The sequence below is a fragment of the Dioscorea cayenensis genome, chromosome 9 (genome assembly GCF_009730915.1).
Source record: "Dioscorea cayenensis subsp. rotundata cultivar TDr96_F1 chromosome 9, TDr96_F1_v2_PseudoChromosome.rev07_lg8_w22 25.fasta, whole genome shotgun sequence".
Taxonomy (NCBI): Eukaryota; Viridiplantae; Streptophyta; class Magnoliopsida; order Dioscoreales; family Dioscoreaceae; genus Dioscorea; species Dioscorea cayenensis.
In genome coordinates this window covers 24,969,261-24,986,658 of record NC_052479.1, presented here as the reverse complement: position 1 = coordinate 24,986,658, position 17,398 = coordinate 24,969,261, and the positions used below count along the sequence as shown (strand labels likewise).

The window sequence follows — 17,398 nt, the reverse complement described above, 5'->3', positions numbered from 1 at the left end:
GGAACCGACTTACAACGCTGACAGCATACGCAATATCCGGTCTTGTACACAGCATGGCATACATCAAACTACCCACTACATAGGCATAGGGTATCATACTCATCTCCTTTCTGTCCTCCTCATCCTGAGGACTCATAGACTTAGAGAGATGAACTCCATGCCTCACAGGTAGAAGTCCTTTCTTAGAGTTTTCCATCCCGAATCGCTTCAAGACTTTCTCTAAGTAAAGGGCTTGGGAAAGCCCCATCTTTTTATTTACTCTATCCCGGTAGATGCGAATTCCAAGGATATATGTGGCTTCTCCCAAGTCTTTCATGGAGAATGTGCTTGAAAGCCAAGATTTGACTGAAGTTAACATGCCTATATCATTCCCAATAAGCAGAATATCATCTACATACAATACCAAGAATGATATCTTACTCCCACTGACCTTCTTATAGACACACGGTTCATCTTCATTCTTTATGAAGCCAAAAGTTTTAACAACCTCATCAAAACGAAGATTCCAACTGCGAGAGGCCTGTTTAAGTCAATAAATAGACCTATTAAGCTTACACACCTTATGAGAGTCAGCCTGATAAGTGCTTGTGCGATATGAATGCGAAGCATTCATTCCTTATGTTGAGCATTACTTTTCTCAGGTTTTTACATTAATATGTGTGTTTTTATGTTACTTTTATGCAGGTAGGGTTGTGAGGCCGAGTATGAAGGAAATAGGCCAATGTGGATCATAATGCACCTATTTTGGAGGAGATCTTGCTAAGGTTCAAACGCGAAGACATAGGTCAGGTGTGAGATGCTAGAGTGTGTGCCAACCTCCTCGTATTCGAGTGAGCACATTCATTTGGAGGGGCACAAAGGTAGTCACACTCTAACATTCTGATTTATGCATATAAGAACAAGAGATCTACCAACGTGCACATCATTGAAGAGGCAAGTGATTCACGACGTAAACGTGTGCACGTTTGCGTTACCCCAATGAAATTATGGAATTTGGGAGTATTTCCGGTATAATAATGTAGCAAACACTGTAACAAGTACTGTAGCAGCCCGGCCGAGAAATCAGAGAAACAGAGAATCCACACGGGCGTGTGGAAATTATCCACGCCCCTGTGGAAATTCCACAGGGGCGTGTGACATCATACACGCCCGTGCAGTCACCCGATTCCAACCCTATTTAAAGCCGATTTCAGCCCCGATTTTGGTATTCTTTTCTCCATCTTTTCCCTAACTTGTGAGAGGACTTCGGCTAGGGTTTCAAGGGGTATTGGCCAAGGTTTTGGAGAAGTTCTACGGCTCCGACATCGTGATTCCATTAGGAAGAAGGTTGGTAGGGGAGCTTCAATCGAGGAGCATCCTATACCGGACGAAGGAATCTTTGGACGACGAGTAGAGGACTCTCCACAAGACCATCGACACGACCATCGAGGAGGTTTCTTTATGGATTCATTGCTTTTACATTCCATTTCTTTGATTGTATTAGGCTCCATGGAGAGCTAAACCCCTGGTGGGTACTTGGACGTTTGTGAACCCTAGGATGTATTCATTTCATTGAACTTCTTTATTATGCTTTCAATAAATTGATGTTTATTGTGAGTTCCATCTTGAATGCTTGATTGTATGAACATTTCCCCTAGAGTGACACTAGGGTTGAGAGTTCTTGTTGGTAACCTTGTGAGTGAGTGACACACCATGAGCGTTAGACAAAGCTAGGTTGGAGAGGGTTGAGAGGGTGAGTCGAGAGGTACAGGAGCATCCCCTTTCCCCTCCGGCGTGATAGATTCTACCTTCGTTCCTTGAGTTCTTTGCGGCCATAATAGAGCGAGTGGTCTAAGGGATGAACCTCCGCTGGGGCCTAGTTGCGCGTGCAATGGAGTGAAGCGTTGAGAGGATCTTAATATCTAGGGCTTAATTGTGGCTAGGGACCATCCGCCTGGACCAAAGGGTTAGGTCTATATTTAGGAAGAGATTTATCACTTGGAATCCCTAGAGTTCATTGCAACTCTATGCGAGTGCGAGGTGTTGAGATTGTTCGATTTCTCCACCGGGACATGTATAGAGTTAGGCATAGTTTACCTTAGATTTGGGACTATGTATGTAAGGATTTCCACGACTCACCATTGCATTGATTAGGAAGCATAATAGAGAGTTCTTGCACTTGAAGCGATTATCCTAGGTGAAGCATTATCCGAGTACCCCATCTTTATCGATTGCCTTACCCTCTTCTTACTTTTGCTCTTTCACTTGTTGATTTTATTGTTGAGAATTGATTCAATTTCACACCTATCATAATTGATCTTCCACATAGCTAAGAATCAAATTAAGTATTTTCACTCCCTACTCCCTGTGGATTCGACCCCGCTCACCCGGGATTATTACTTTGACAAGCCCGTGCACTTGCGGGATATAAGCAAGGGGAACTTGTCAAGTTTTTAGCACCGTTGCCGGGGAGTTAGGCGTTTAGAGATACTTTGCACTTTGTTTTCTTAGCTATTCCACTACACATTCTATTTCATATCTTCTTATTCCATCATTACTCTAATCTTTCTGTATTTCTTCTTGCTGCAGAAAATGATTAACATGTTTGAATCATTTGACACGATCATGAGAATGGTCGAACACGCAGAGCAGAAAGTTCAAACAGTAGCATGGAATGATACATCGTGTTATTCCTATCATGGACAATGTACAGCTCAACATCCCTTGGAAGAGTCGGTTGAAGAGTACATCGCCAGGATTCAAGGGCAAGACTGCGAGTTTTATAGGGTGATAAAGCAGTTTGAGGAATCCACGTCAGTGTCAATGAATGACCAATTTGATGACAGTATAGAGGGAATCCTTGCTAGGTTTGAGTCTTCTTATCAAGATCAGAGGCAAGTACTCTTTTCAGTTGGCGTTACTATCTCAAATTTTTAATTCTGTGGAATAGACAAGTTGACATCCGTTGCAGACTGTAAAGAGATAGATGTCCAAGTGGATAAGGAAGAAAGTAAATGTGAACATGAGGCGAATGATTTTGAGGAGATTGATAAATTGAAGGGGGTAGCTTGTGGCCATCAATTGTCGAACCACGAGCTCGGAGCTTAAAAACTTTTCCGAGCACATTTGGAATATGCATTCCTAAAGGAAGACTCTAAACTCCCCGTAATTGTGGCGTCGAACTTATCTGTGGAGCAAAAGGATAAGCTAGTTAGCATGTTGAAAAAGCACAAATCGGCTATCGTATGGAAGATTTCCTACATTAAGGGTATAAATCCATCATTTTGCACTCATAAGATCCTAATGGAGGATGATTACAAATCTGTAATCCAACCTCAGCGAAGATTAAACCCGAATATGAAGGAGGTTGTTAAGGCGGAAGAAATAAAACTTTTGGATGCAGGGATCATCTACCCCATATCCGAGCTGACAAGTGGGTGAGTCCGACCCAAGTTGTCCCGAAGAAAGGAGGAATAACGATGAGTGAGGAATGAGAAGAATGAGTTAATCCCCACCGGGGACGGTGGTGGTTGGCGAGTGCATTGATTATAGAAGACTAAATGATGTCACTCGGAAAGATCACTTCCCTTTTGCCCTTCATTGACCAAATGTTGGAGAGATTAGCGGGACATCATTTCTATTGTTTCCTTGATGGCATGTCCGGATACTTTCAAATTCGATAGCCCCGGAAGATCGGGGAGAAAACCACATTTACTTGCCCTTATGGTACCTTTGCTTATAGAAGAATGCCTTTCGGGTTGTGTAACGCCCCTGCAACATTTCAGCATTGCATGACAGCCATTTTTGACGATTTTCTCAAAGATATTATAGAAGTTTTCATGGATGATTTTCAGTGTTTGGGGACTCTTTTGATGCTTGCTTAAACTTTTTAGAAAGAGTATTAGTGAGATGTGAAGAAATGAATCTCGTCCTAAGCGGGAGAAGTGTCACTTTATGGTACAAGAAGGCATCGTTCTTGGACATAAGATATCTCAGGCAGGTATAGAGGTGGATAAGGCGAAGATTGAGATAATTGACAAACTTCCACCACCTCACGAATGTAAAAAGGGAATCCATGAGTTTCTTGGGTCATGCGGGTTTTTCTGAGAAAGGTTTATTAAGGACTTTTTGAAAAATCTCTCAACCGTTGACTAAACTTACGGAAAAAGGATACCCTTTTTGACTTGGGGAATGATCTGTTTGAATGCATTCAATGTATTGAAAGAGAAGTTAGTGCAAGCACCAATCCGACAACACCGAGTGGGATGAGCCATTCGAAGTCAAGTGTGATGCGAGTGATTATGCGATGGGGAGGCGGTTTTGGGGGCGAGAGAAGAAATAAGCAATTTCCAACCGATTTATTATGCTAGCAAGACTCTCACAAGTGCACAAGAGAATTACACCACTACTTGAAAAAAAGAATTATTAGCGATAGTATTTGCTTGTGATAAATTCAGGTCATATCTCATCCTATCTAATGTCGTCGTGTTCACAGATCATTCTGCACTCTGTTATCTCATGAACAAGGCAGATGCAAAGCCGAGATTGATTCGGTGGATATTATTATTGCAAGAATTCGATATGGAAATCAAAGATAAAAAGGGGACGGAGAATGTGGTTGCCGATCATTTATCGAGATTAGAAGGTTGTGAGGGGTAAGAACCGGCAAGCAAGGAAATTAATGATTTCTTCCCCGAAGAACACTTATGTGCAGTACAGGAATCAGAATCAGAAGATACCCCCTGGTTTGCGGATTTTGCAAATTATCTGTCAGGAAAGGTATTGAAGCAGGGCTTAAGCTTACAACAGAAGAAGAAATTTTTCAGTGATCTAAAGAATTTCTTCTGGGAAGATCCGTACCTGTTCTGTATTTGCGCAGATCAGGTGGTGCGAAGGTGTGTTTCTAGGGAGGAAGGGTGGAACATCATTGCACATTGTCACTCAAGCCCAGTGGGGGGCACTATGCGTCAAGTCGAACTGCAGAGAAAGTTCTAGCTGCTGGGTTCTACTGGCCGACTTTATTCCAAGATGTTCATGAATTCGTTTTACGATGTGATAGTTGTCAAAGAGCTGGAAACTTGTCACGAAGGGATGATATGCCTCAAAATCCTATGCAATTTTGCGAGGTATTTGATTTATGGGGAATTGATTTCATGGGACCATTTCCAAAGTCCAATGGCAATCAATACATTTTAGTAGCGATTGATTATGTTTCCAAGTGGGTGGAAGCCCGAGGCTCTTCCAACTAATGATTCAAGAGCTGTGGTAAAAATTTCTTAGAAGCTATTAGCTCGATTCGAACTCCAAGAATTATCATTAGCGATCGGGGAACACACTTTTTGTAACACACAATTAGAGAAAGTGTTAAAGCGTTATGGAGTTCATCATCGCCTCGCGACACCTTACCATCCACAAACGACTGGGCAAGTGGAGGTTACAAATAGAGAGCTCAAGAGAATCTTGACCAAAAGCAGTGGATCAAGGTAAAGCGAGATTGAGTGCGAAAGGTTGGACGACACGCTTTGGGCTCATAGAGCGAGCATACAAAACACCAATAGGGACCACTCCTTATAATTTGGTGTATGGAAAATCTTGCCATTTACCGATGGAGTTAGAGCACAAAGCATATCGGGCAATTAAATTGATGAATTTCGACTTGTGCAAATCTGGAGAGCAACGAATACTACATCTCAATGAGCTAGATGAATGAAGGATGAAGGCATATGAGAATGCAAGAATATATAAGGAAAGAATTCGGAAGTGGCATGACAAGCATATTAAAATCCCAAAAGATTTCAAAGTCAGCGATCAGGTGCTACTATTTAATTCCCGTCTACGTTTATTCCCAGGGAAACTTAAATCAAAATGGTCTGGTTCGTATACTGTAACCGAAGTTTCACCTCATGGAGCCATTGAGATTAATCATTCAGAGAAGGGCACATTCAAGGTGAATGGACATAGGCTGAAACCATACCATGGCGGAGAGATTTGTAGTGATAATAGAGAAGTATTTTTCCTCCATGAACCCCCGTGAGGTAAGAAAGATACGTCAAGCTTAGTGACGTTAAACAAGTGCTTCTTGGGAGGCAACCCAAGTGTTTACTGTTCTCGTACCTTTTAGTTTAGTTTGTTTGCATGAATAAATTGTTAAGTGTTGGTGTTTCAATTTTTTGAGTGCTTGTGCTGTGATCCTATTGTGGTTTTTAAAAGAATTCTTTATTTATTTTGTTGAGAATTAACGAAGTTTGGTCGTTTGAGTTCTATTTTGTGTTTTTTTTCTGGTATATCTTGCACAATAGGGCAGGCTCGAGTGTGTAAACATGTTCAGACTAGTTTTAAAGAGCCTGCAGGTTTTTCTAAGTCATCCAGAGAAAACACACGGGCGTGTGACAATTCCACACGCCCATGGATGTGTACTGCGAACTCATCCAGAGAAGGCACAAGGGCGTGCGGCTGCCCCTGTGGATGACCATGCGACTGATGCACGCTCGTGGGTAATTTCCGCACGGGCATGTGAATTCCTGCAGAGTTGGGTAGATTTTCCCGAGAATACACAGGGGCGTGGACTCGCCCCTGTGGGCGACCTTGTGAAGCACGCACGGGCGTGGGTAATTTCCGCACGCCGTCGCGAAACTCTGCAGGTTGTTCTCTCCATCCCGAGAAAAACACGGGGCGTGCGGGTGGCCCCTGTGAGTTCGGCTTGAAGGTACGCGCCCGTGTGGGAATTCCCGCAGGGCGTGTATAATTTTTCTCGGATATTCAGTAAGGCCACAGGGGCGTGCGTCCACCCCTGTGAACCCATTATTTGCAAGCGCACGGGCGTGTACGACTCCCGCACGCCCGTGTGGTTCCTCAGGTTTTAAAAGACCATCCGCTCTCCTAATACAAGAGTCACACCCTTCTCCTCAAATAACCCTAAACCAATCAAAGAGCATTTTTCTGACATTCTTATTCCCTTGCTACTGTCGTCTTCGCGTCGATTGATAGAGCATTGTGTGGATTGTAGAAGTGTTTATGTACAGTTCATTTGTAAACCTTGATTTCCTCTTTTCTTCTATTTTGTTGGATTCTAACTGATTATCTGCGATTGAAATGGTTAATACGCATCGTTTTCTTGCTAAACTGATTATAATTTGTTTCTAAGATGATGTGGAAGTGAAAAGCGAGAGGTGGCGTGGAGATTGGCTACAAAGGCGTGCGGTTTCCATGCCCGTGGAAGCGCTGCAGGCGTCTGGAATTTCCGCACGACCGTGTGTTCTCATTTTTCTGCAGGGCTGAATGGAACTAATGGATTTTCCTTTTCTAATACATGTAGACATGGCTACCAAATCAAAGAAAACAGTTACTAAGCGGCCTCGAAAGCCTGCCCTTGAACCGGAAGTTGTGGGATTCACACTACCGGCGCATCAAGCTCGATTTGAGCGGTTAGAGAAGCTTAAGTTTGGTCAAACGCGAATTCCAGATATTGAGTTACTCAGGAAGGTACAGCTAGCAGATGATATGGCTGACGAGGTCGAGAAATTACTATTGGTCGGAAATTGGCACAGGTTACTGAACATTCGTGACCCTGCTATCCGCACACTTACTTTGGAGGTGCTTGCTTCATTTGAGTTCGACCGCTCTTATGCTCACTTTGATAGTGTTGACGCGATTCAGTTTAGAGCTTTTGGGCAGCATCATAGTATAAGTGTCACACAGTTTTCCACTAGACTTGGTCTATATGATGACGAATATACTGAAACTGAGGAGTATGAGAACCTTCCAATTGACATGATGGGTTTATCTCCCATTAAGGCATATTCTTTATTATGTGGAAAGGGGCGTTATGAACCAGGAGTGTCTAAGGCTTCATGTTTATCTCGACCTAGTTACAGATATCTTCACGCCATCATAGGCAGGTCAGTAAATGGGCGTGGTGATAGCACGGGAGTCATCAACAAGCAAGAGCTTCTGTACTTGTACTCCATGGTTCGGAACGAACCGGTCCATCTGGGACACATTTTAGCAGAGTATTTGAAGCATCAAGGACAATATCCTCGATTGGGTGTCATTTTCTCAGGTCCATATATTACCAGACCCATTGTGGGAATGGGTTTGCGAGACAAAATCAGCGGAACCAAGAAAGCGATAATCCCAGCACCACTTGGGTTAGAGACCATGAGGCTCATGGGGTTGACCCAAAAATATTCAAATGGTCTATGTTCTGAACATACCATTCGAAGATGAAGCTGGGGCATCTCAGTCCGCCCCCGAGCTACAACCCACACCGATGGAGATCGAGAAACCTCCCGCAGCAGTGGAACCACCCCCCGTGCATACAGTTCCACCATCTCAGGCCCATGATCGTTTTGAAAGGCTCGAGAGCACCGTGGGAGTGAGTGCGGACGGAGGTGGGCTGAAGCTCGAGCGAGATGCTCGAGATTAGGGGCTACGCGAGCCACTCGAGTACACGAGAGTTCATGGCGCGTTTCGACATATTACAGCGAGATCCTAGAGTGAGACGTTGCCTCATCATTCGATCCTGCGGCAGAGGACTCTTGAGCACCGCCCTGATCCCTCCAGACACCTCCATCCTCGACCCCGAGCACCGAGAGGACCCACTATATGCTTCCACTTCAGTAGCAACAGCAGCGGAGACTGAGAGCGACTTCGACACTTGACCTTCCTTTTTTACTTTCATGCATTTTACTTTATCTTATTTTCTTGTTTTTAGACTTGTTCACTCGAGAAAGGATTTTTTTCCTTCGAGTTTATGTTATTTTGCATTATCGAGTTGTATTCATTGCTTCATCTTTTATACACTCGAGTTATTTTTTTGTTTTTTCTTGAGCTTCACTTTGAATCCCTCGTGTGTGCGTGCGAGATGGTCTTGTCTTCTTGGAAATTGAGACTTTAGTCATGGAGTGCGGCCAAGGTGCTTTGGCACTTGGCCGTGCTGAGCTTCACAACCCGTTGGAACACTACTCCCAATGAATTAGCTTCATCAAAGCGCAACACTAGGAGTCGGGGGAGTATTGTTTTGATTGCTTCTCCCACATCTATTTTTGAATGATATATTTTGAGTGAGCTTGCATGTGTACATTGAGGACAATGTACAACTTAAGTGTGGGGGAGTTTCATAATCGCACATCTTTTCTATTGTTCTTGATTGATATATGCTCACATAGCCAATGGCGGTTCACCGTAGTTGCAATGATTGTATTCTTAAGTCTAGGAGAATTGTTAACATTGAATGTTTTCATACTCTAGTTCTTGCTTGAATTTTTTTAGGAATTTTTTTGCCCGATTTACACTTAGTGCACTACTCACTCTTTGAACTCTATTAGAAACTCATGTTCGATGTTAAAAGGGACTAGTTAGGTTTATTTTTCTTGTGCTAAACTCAAAAAATAATGATAATAATAATAATAATAATAATAATAATAATAATAATAATTTGAAAATGAAAAGAAGGAACAAAATAGTTTTATTGTTTATTTGTGTTTGTTGGGTGGAAAGAGCTACCACCTATGAAGTATGAAGCTACTCTCACAAGTCGGATACTAGTTATGCCCTAATGAGAGAAAGAGCTATCTCATAGGATGAGTGAAAGCTACCACTCGGGTAGAAAGAGCTACCACCTCGAAAGTGTGAAAGCCACCTTAGCGGCCGCTTTGGAAAGGGCTACCTTAGAGGATGTGTGAAGCTACTACCATCTTTTAAATTTTTGTCACTTTTGTAGATAAATAAGTCCCTTGTATGTAGAACTTTGAGGAGTATACCTTGGGTTGTTTTGAGTGAGTTCACACATATACACGAAATTCGGGTTTGTTGTCCTTTTTATTCAAGTTTTTTTAGCTAGAGCATTGATTTTTTTCGTATTTAGTGTTGAAATTTTTCCTTACTTGTAGAATACTTTCTTTGTATACCTTGGTGAACCTAAGGCCAAGCACTTTCAATATTTTTCTTCATCAATGCACAAAAATGTTTTTAATGTTTACTTGAGGACAAGCAAAAGCTTAAGTGTGGGGGAGTTTGATAAGTGCTTGTGCGATATGAATGCGAGGCGTTCATTCCTTATGTTGAGCATTACTTTTCTCAGGTTTTTACATTAATATGTGTGTTTTTATGTTATTTTTATGCAGGTAGGGTTGTGAGGCCGAGTATGAAGGAAATAGGCCAATGTGGATCATAATGCACCTATTTTTGGAGGAGATCTTGCTAAGGTTCAAGCGAAGACATAGGGTCGGTGTGAGATGCTAGAGTGTGTGCCAACCTCCTCGTATTCGAGTGAGCACATTCATTTGGAGGGGACACAAAGGCGGTCACACTCTAACATTCGATTTATGCATATAAGAACAAGAGATCCACCAACGTGCACATCATTGAAGAGGCAAGTGATTCACGACGTAAACGTGTGCACGTTTGCGTTACCCCAATGAAATTATGGAATTCGGGAGTATTTCCGGTATAATACTATAGCATGTCATGCGGCAAAACATCGTAACAAAGTCTGTAGCAGCCCGACCGAGAAATCGGAGAAAGCAGAGAATCCACACGGGCGTGTGGAAATTATCCACGACCGTGTGGAAATTCCACGGGGCGTGTGACATCATACGCGCCCGTGCGATCGCCCGATTCAGACCCTATTTAAAAGCCGATTTCAGCCCGATTTTGGTATTCTTTTCTCCATCTTTTTCCCACAACTTGTGAGAGGACTTCGGCTAGGGTTTTGAGGGGTATTGGCCAAGGTTTTGGAGAAGTTCTACGGCTCCGACATCATGATTCCATTAGGAAGAAGGTTGGTAGGGGAGCTTCGATCGAGGCGTATCCTATACCGGATGAAGGAATCTTTGGACGACGAGTAGAGGACTCTCCACAAGACCATCGACATGACCATCGAGGGGGTTTCTTTATGGATTCATTGCTTTTACATTCGATTTCTTTGATTGTATTAAGCTCCATGGAGAGCTAAACCCCTAGTGGGTACTTGGATGATTGTGAACCCTAGGATGTATTCATTTCATTGAACTTCTTTATTATGCTTTCAATAAATTGATGTTTATTGTGAGTTCCAACCTTGAATGCTTGATTGTATGAACATTTCCCCTAGAGTGACACTAGGGTTGAGAGTTCTTGTTGGTAACCTTGTGAGTGAGTGACACACCACGAGCGTTAGACAAAGCTAGGTTGGAGAGGGTTGAGAGGGTGAGTCGAGAGGTCCAGGAGCGTCCCCTTTCCTCTCCGGCGTGATAGATTCTACCTCCGTTCCTTGAGTTCTTTTCGTCCATAATAGAGCGAGTGGTCTAAGGGATGAACCTCCGCTGGGGCCTAGTTGCGCGTACAATGGAGTGAAGCGTTGAGAAGATCTTAGTATCTAGGGCTTAATTGTGACTAGGGACCTTCTGCGTGGACCAAAGGGTTAGGTCTATATTTAGGAAGAGATTTATCACTTGGAATCCGTAGAGTTCATTGCTACTCTATGCGAGTGCGAGGTGTTGAGATTGTTCGATTTCTCCTCCGGGATATGTATAGAGTTAGGCATAGTTGACCTTAGATTTGGGACTATGTATGTAAGGATTTCCACGACTCACCATTGCATTGATTAGGAAGCATAATAGAGAGTTCTTGCACTTGAAGCGATTATCCTAGGTGAAGCGTTATCCGAGTACCCCATCTTTATCGATTGCCTTACCCTCTTCTTACTTTTGCTCTTTCACTTGTTGATTTTATTGTTGAGAATTGAATCAATTTCACACCTATCACAATTGATCTTCCACATAGCTAAGAATCAAATTAAGTATTTTCACTCCCTACTCCCTGTGGATTCGACCCCGCTCACCCGGGATTATTACTTCGACAAGCCCGTGCACTTGCGGGATATAAGCAAGGGGAACTTATCACAGCCTCAGATACAAAACCCTTGGGCTGTTCCATGTAGATTTCCTCCTTGAGGTATCCATTTAGGAAGGCAGTCTTGACATTCATCTGCCAAATCTCATAATCTAGGCACTCTATACATGTCCCGGAGGAGAGATTAGGTAACCTCTCAACCTCGCACTCGCATAGAGTTGCAATGACCTCTAGGGATTCCAAGTGATAAATCTCTTCCTAATTATAGACCTAACAATTTGGTCCAGGTGGAAGGTCCCTAACCACGATTAAGCCCTAGATACTAAGATCACCTCAATGCTTCACTCCGTTGCACACGCAACTAAGCTCCAGGGGAAGTTCATCCCTTAGACCATTCACTCTATTATGGCCACAAAGAACTCGAGGAACGGAGGTATAATCTATCATGTCGGAGGGGAAAGGGGATGCTCCTGTACCTTTCGACTCACCCTCTCAACCCTCTCCAACCTAGCTTTGTCTAACGCTCGTGGTGTGTCACTCACTCACAAGGTTACCAATGAGAACTCTCAACCCTAGTGTCACTCTAGGGGAAATGTTCATACAATCAAGCATTCCAGGTTGGAACTCACAATAAACATCAATTATCTGAAAGCATAATAAAGAGATTCATTTAAACGAATACATCCTAGGGTTCACAAATACCCAAGTACCCACTAGGAGTTTAGCTCTCCATGGAGCTAAGTACAATCAAAGAAATAGAATGTAAAAGCAATGAATCCATAAAGAAACCGCCTTGATAGTCGCGTCAATGATATTGTAGAAAGTCCTCTACTCGTCGTCCAAGGATTCTCACGTCCGGTATAGGATACACCTTGACGGAAGCTCCCCTACCAACTTTCTTCCTAAGGAATGACGATGTCAGAGCCGTAGAACCTCCCCAAAACCTTGGCCAATACCCCTCAAAACCCTAGCCGAAGCCCTCTCTCAAGTTGGAGAAAAGATGGAGAAAATAATACTAAAATCGGGGCTGATTCGGCTTTAAATAGGGTTGAAATCGGGCGACTACACAGGCGTGAGTGCTTCACTCGCCCGTGCGGAATTTCCACACGGGCGTGGATAATTTCCACACACCCGTGTAGATTCTCTGAACTTCTGTTTTCTCGGCCGGCTGTGAACAGTGCTGCTATAGTACATTGCTACAGTGTCCGACCTGAATATCTTCCCGAATCCATACTTTCATCGGGGTAACGCAAGCGGGCACACGTTCACGTCGTGGATCACTTGCTTCTTCAATGATAGACAAGTTGGTGGAGCTCTTATTCTATGTGCATAAGTCGGAATGCTCGAGTGTGACTGCCCTTGTGCCCCTCCAAATGGATGTGCCAACTAGAATACGAGGAGGTTGGCACACACTCTAGCATCTCACACCCGACCTATGTCTTCGCGTTTGAACCTTAGCAAGATTTCCTCCAAAATTGGTGCATTACGATCCACATTGGCTTCTTTCCTTCATACTCGGCCTCACAACCCTACCTGCACGAAAGTAACATAAAAACACACATATTAGTGTAAAAACCCGAGAAAAGTAATGCTCAACATAAGGAATGAACGCTTCGCATTCATATCGCACAAGCACTTATCACACCCAATAGGAACTATCCCTTCGGGGCAATCTATTAGATTCCAAATCCTTCATTACATAGTCCCAAATCTAAGGTCAACTATGCCTAACTCTATACATGTCCCGGAGGAGAAATCGAACAATCTCAACACCTCACACTGACATAGAGTTGCAATGAGCTCTAGGGATTCCAAGTGATAAATCTCTTCCAAATTACAGACCTAACCCTTTGGTCCAGGTGGAAGATCCCTAACCACGATTAAGCCCTAGATACTAAGATTACCTCAACGCTTCACTCCATTGCACGTGTAACTAAGCCCCAGCGGAGGGTCATCCCTTAGACCATTCACTCTATTATGGCCGCAAAGAATTCGAGGAATGGAGGTAGAATCTATCACGTCAGAGGGGAAAGGGGACGCTCCTGTACCTCTCGACTCACCCTCTCAACCCTCTCCAACCTAGCTTTGTCTAACGCTCGTGGTGTGTCACTCACTCACAAGGTTACCAACGAGAACTCTCAACCCTAGTGTCACTCTAGGGGAAATGCTCAAACAATCAAGCATTCAAGGTTGGAACTCACAATAAACATCAATTAATTGAAAGCATAATAAAGAGATTCAATGAAACAAATACATCCTAGGGTTCACCAATACCCAAATACCCACTAGGGGTTTAGCTCTCCATAGAGCTAAGTACAATCAAAGAAATAGAATGTAAAAGCAATGAATCCATAGAAAAACCCCCTCGATGGTCGTGTCGATGGTCTTGTGGAGAGTCCTCTACTCGTCGCAAGGGATCCTTTGTCCGGCCTAGGATACACCTTGCCGGATCGGTGACGACGAAAGCTCTCCCAATAACCTTCTTCCAAACGACGCGCGATGTCGGAGCCTTAGAACCTTTCCAAAACCCTAGCCAATACCCCTCAAAACCCTAGCCGAAGCCCTCTCTCAAGTTGGGGAAAAGATGGAGAAAAGAATGCTGAAATCGGGGCTGAATCGGCTTTAAATATGGCTGGAGTCGGTGAATACACAGGCCTGTGGATTTTTTCACACGCCCATGTGGAATTTCCACACGGTCGTGGATAATTTCCACACGCTCTTGTGGATTCTCTAAATTCTTGTTTTCTCAGCCGGCTATGAACAATGATGCTATAGTACATTGCTACAGTGCTTTGCTACAGTGTCCGACCTGAATATCTTCCCGAATCCATACTTTCATCGGGGTAACGCAAGCGGGCACACGTTCACGTCGTGGATCACTTGCTTCTTCAATGATAGACAAGTTGGTGGAGCTCTTATTCTATGTGCATAAGTCGGAATGCTCGAGTGTGACTGCCCTTGTGCCCCTCCAAATGGATGTGCCAACTAGAATACGAGGAGGTTGGCACACACTCTAGCATCTCACACCCGACCTATGTCTTCGCGTTTGAACCTTAGCAAGATTTCCTCCAAAATTGGTGCATTACGATCCACATTGGCTTCTTTCCTTCATACTCGGCCTCACAACCCTACCTGCACGAAAGTAACATAAAAACACACATATTAGTGTAAAACCCGAGAAAAGTAATGCTCAACATAAGGAATGAAAGCTTCGCATTCATATCACACAAGCCCTTATTAATACCATGTCTTTTAGTGATAGCATTCACAACACATTTATTCTGAACATTTAAATAATACAATCCATTTACTAAAGAGGCATCGCCAACTAATTTATTTCCAAAATAAATATCATTATTAGTTTCACCAAATTTAAAGACATATCCTTTTCTGACTAAAACTGCAACAGAAATAATGTTCTTTAACCCATTTGGTAATACTAAACAATCCTCTAAAACTAAAATATGTCCAGAATATAAAGGAATAGAAGTAGATCCTATGTGAGTTGCTGCAACTCTATGTCCGCTTCCCACATTGATCATCACCTCTTGTTCTCCCAGCTTCCTTCTTCTTTCCAGATCCTGATTCATAATACAAATATGAGCACTAGCTCCTGAATCAAGAATCCAACAAGTAGAAAATACAGAAATTGAACAATTTGTTTCGAAAACAAATCGTTTCATACCTATAGCGCCGCTTACTTTGAGCTGTGGGCAATCCCGCTTCCAATGACCGGCCTCGCCATAATGGAAACACTTGCCTGCTTGCTTAGAGTTCTCACCCGCACTAACCGCAGGAGCCTTACCCTTTTTCTTACCCACCCCTCCTACTGCTTTGGGAGCCAAAGCCTTCTGCTTCTTGGCCATCTTTTTCTTCTTGGGCTTTGAGGGCCTAGAAGTAGACATAGTTAAAGCAACAACATCCTTCCCTTTAGTCTTCATTTAAGACTGAGTACTTACTAGCTTGTTAAGAAAACCAGCTAGTGTGCACTCAATCTCATTCATGTTAAAATTAACAATAAACTGAGAGAAGGAGTCAGGAAGAGACTGCAAGATGAGATCAACCTGAAGGTTATAGTCCATGGAAAAGTCAAGAGCTTCCAACCTCTCAATCATAGAGATCATCTTGAGGACATGCTCTCCAACTTCTCCACCCTCACTCATCTTTGCCATAAAAAGCTCTCTCGATATTTCATACCGAGCAGTCCGACTATGCTCTCCATAGAGCTCCTGCAAGTGCAACAGTACCGATCTCGCATCACTCATCTTTTCATGAGAGCTTTGCAGATCACTGCTCATGAAGGCTAACATATAGCTCCACACTCGCAAGTCATCCTCAAGCCATTTTAGATAAACGTCTTGTTCTTCCTTACTTGCCTCAGGTGGAGGTTTGGTAGGAATATTGGCCTCAAGAATGTACCCGATTCGCTCTAAATTGAGGACTAACCTCAAATTCCTAAGCCAATCAACATAATTGGGCCCGGTAAGGGCATTTTTCTCAAGCAAAATATTAAGTGGGTTATGAGTCATATCAAGAAAATAAATACCAGATTATTAGTTTATTTATATTATACTCAAGTTATATTAAGGTCTTTAAATAAAACTTGGCTCCCACTACATTTTTTGAAATCTACACACCCACTATAGAAATCGGAAATCCTCGTTGGTAGGATCTCGTAGTGAGTGATTATGTTCTTTATTAAAACCAGTGGAGCATAACCCATACAGTATAATTGCACCACTAGAGTTAATAAAGTGGCATCCGATGCCAACCTATTTCATAGGTAGTCCAATCAATTTTGGCCCATAGTTTACCAAGCCTCAACCCATACAGTTTAATTGGCCCGTAAACTATCTGAGTCAAGCCCACCAACTTCTGTCAATCTAACAATTGAATTCCACCCCCTCAACCCATATAATATAATTGGGGACGAATTCGTTTCGACTTACGGCATTCAATGCACTAAAGGTTGATAAGTGCTTGTGCGATATGAATGAGAAACATTCTTTCCTTATGTTGAGCATTACTTTCCTCAAGTTTTTACACTAATATGTGTGTTTTTATATTACTTTCGTGCAGGTAGGGTTGTGAAGCCGAGTATGAAGGAAAGAAACCAATGTGGATCATAATGCACCGATTTTGGAGGAAATCTTGCTAAGGTTCAAACGCGAAGACATAGGTCGGGTGTGAGATGCGAGAGTGTGTACCAACCTCCTTGTATTCGAGTTAGCACAACCATTTGGAGGGGCACAAAGGCAGTCACACTTAAGCATTCCGACTTATGCACATAGAACAAGATCTCCACCAACTTGTCCATCATTAAAGAAGCAAAGCGATCCACGACATAAGCGTGTGCCCGTTTGCGTTACCTCGATGAAAGTATGGACTGGGGAAGCATTTTAGGCCAGGTATTGTAGCAGAGTACTGTAACAAAGTACTGTAGCAACACTGTTCATATCCGGCCGAAAATCGCAATTCCAGAGAATCCACACGGGCGTGTGGAAATTATCCACGCCTGTGTGGAAATTCCACAGGGGCGTGTGAAAAATCCACGAGACCGTGTGGACTCCCGATTCCAACCCTATTT

General features: G+C 43.1%; 1 protein-coding gene across 1 annotated transcript; it reads right to left on the bottom strand.

Moving 5' to 3' along the window:
• Positions 1-15,752: 15,752 nt before the first annotated feature.
• Positions 15,753-16,340, bottom strand: LOC120268606. Its single transcript, XM_039275931.1, has one exon. The coding sequence runs from the start codon at positions 16,338-16,340 to the stop codon at positions 15,753-15,755; it is 588 nt and encodes a 195-aa protein (XP_039131865.1).
• Positions 16,341-17,398: the final 1,058 nt, after the last annotated feature.

Bases quoted from the DNA above. Each gene is read 5' to 3' on its own strand.
- LOC120268606 (XM_039275931.1), bottom strand. From the start codon at position 16,340: ATGACTCATAACCCACTTAATATTTTGCTTGAGAAAAATGCCCTTACC.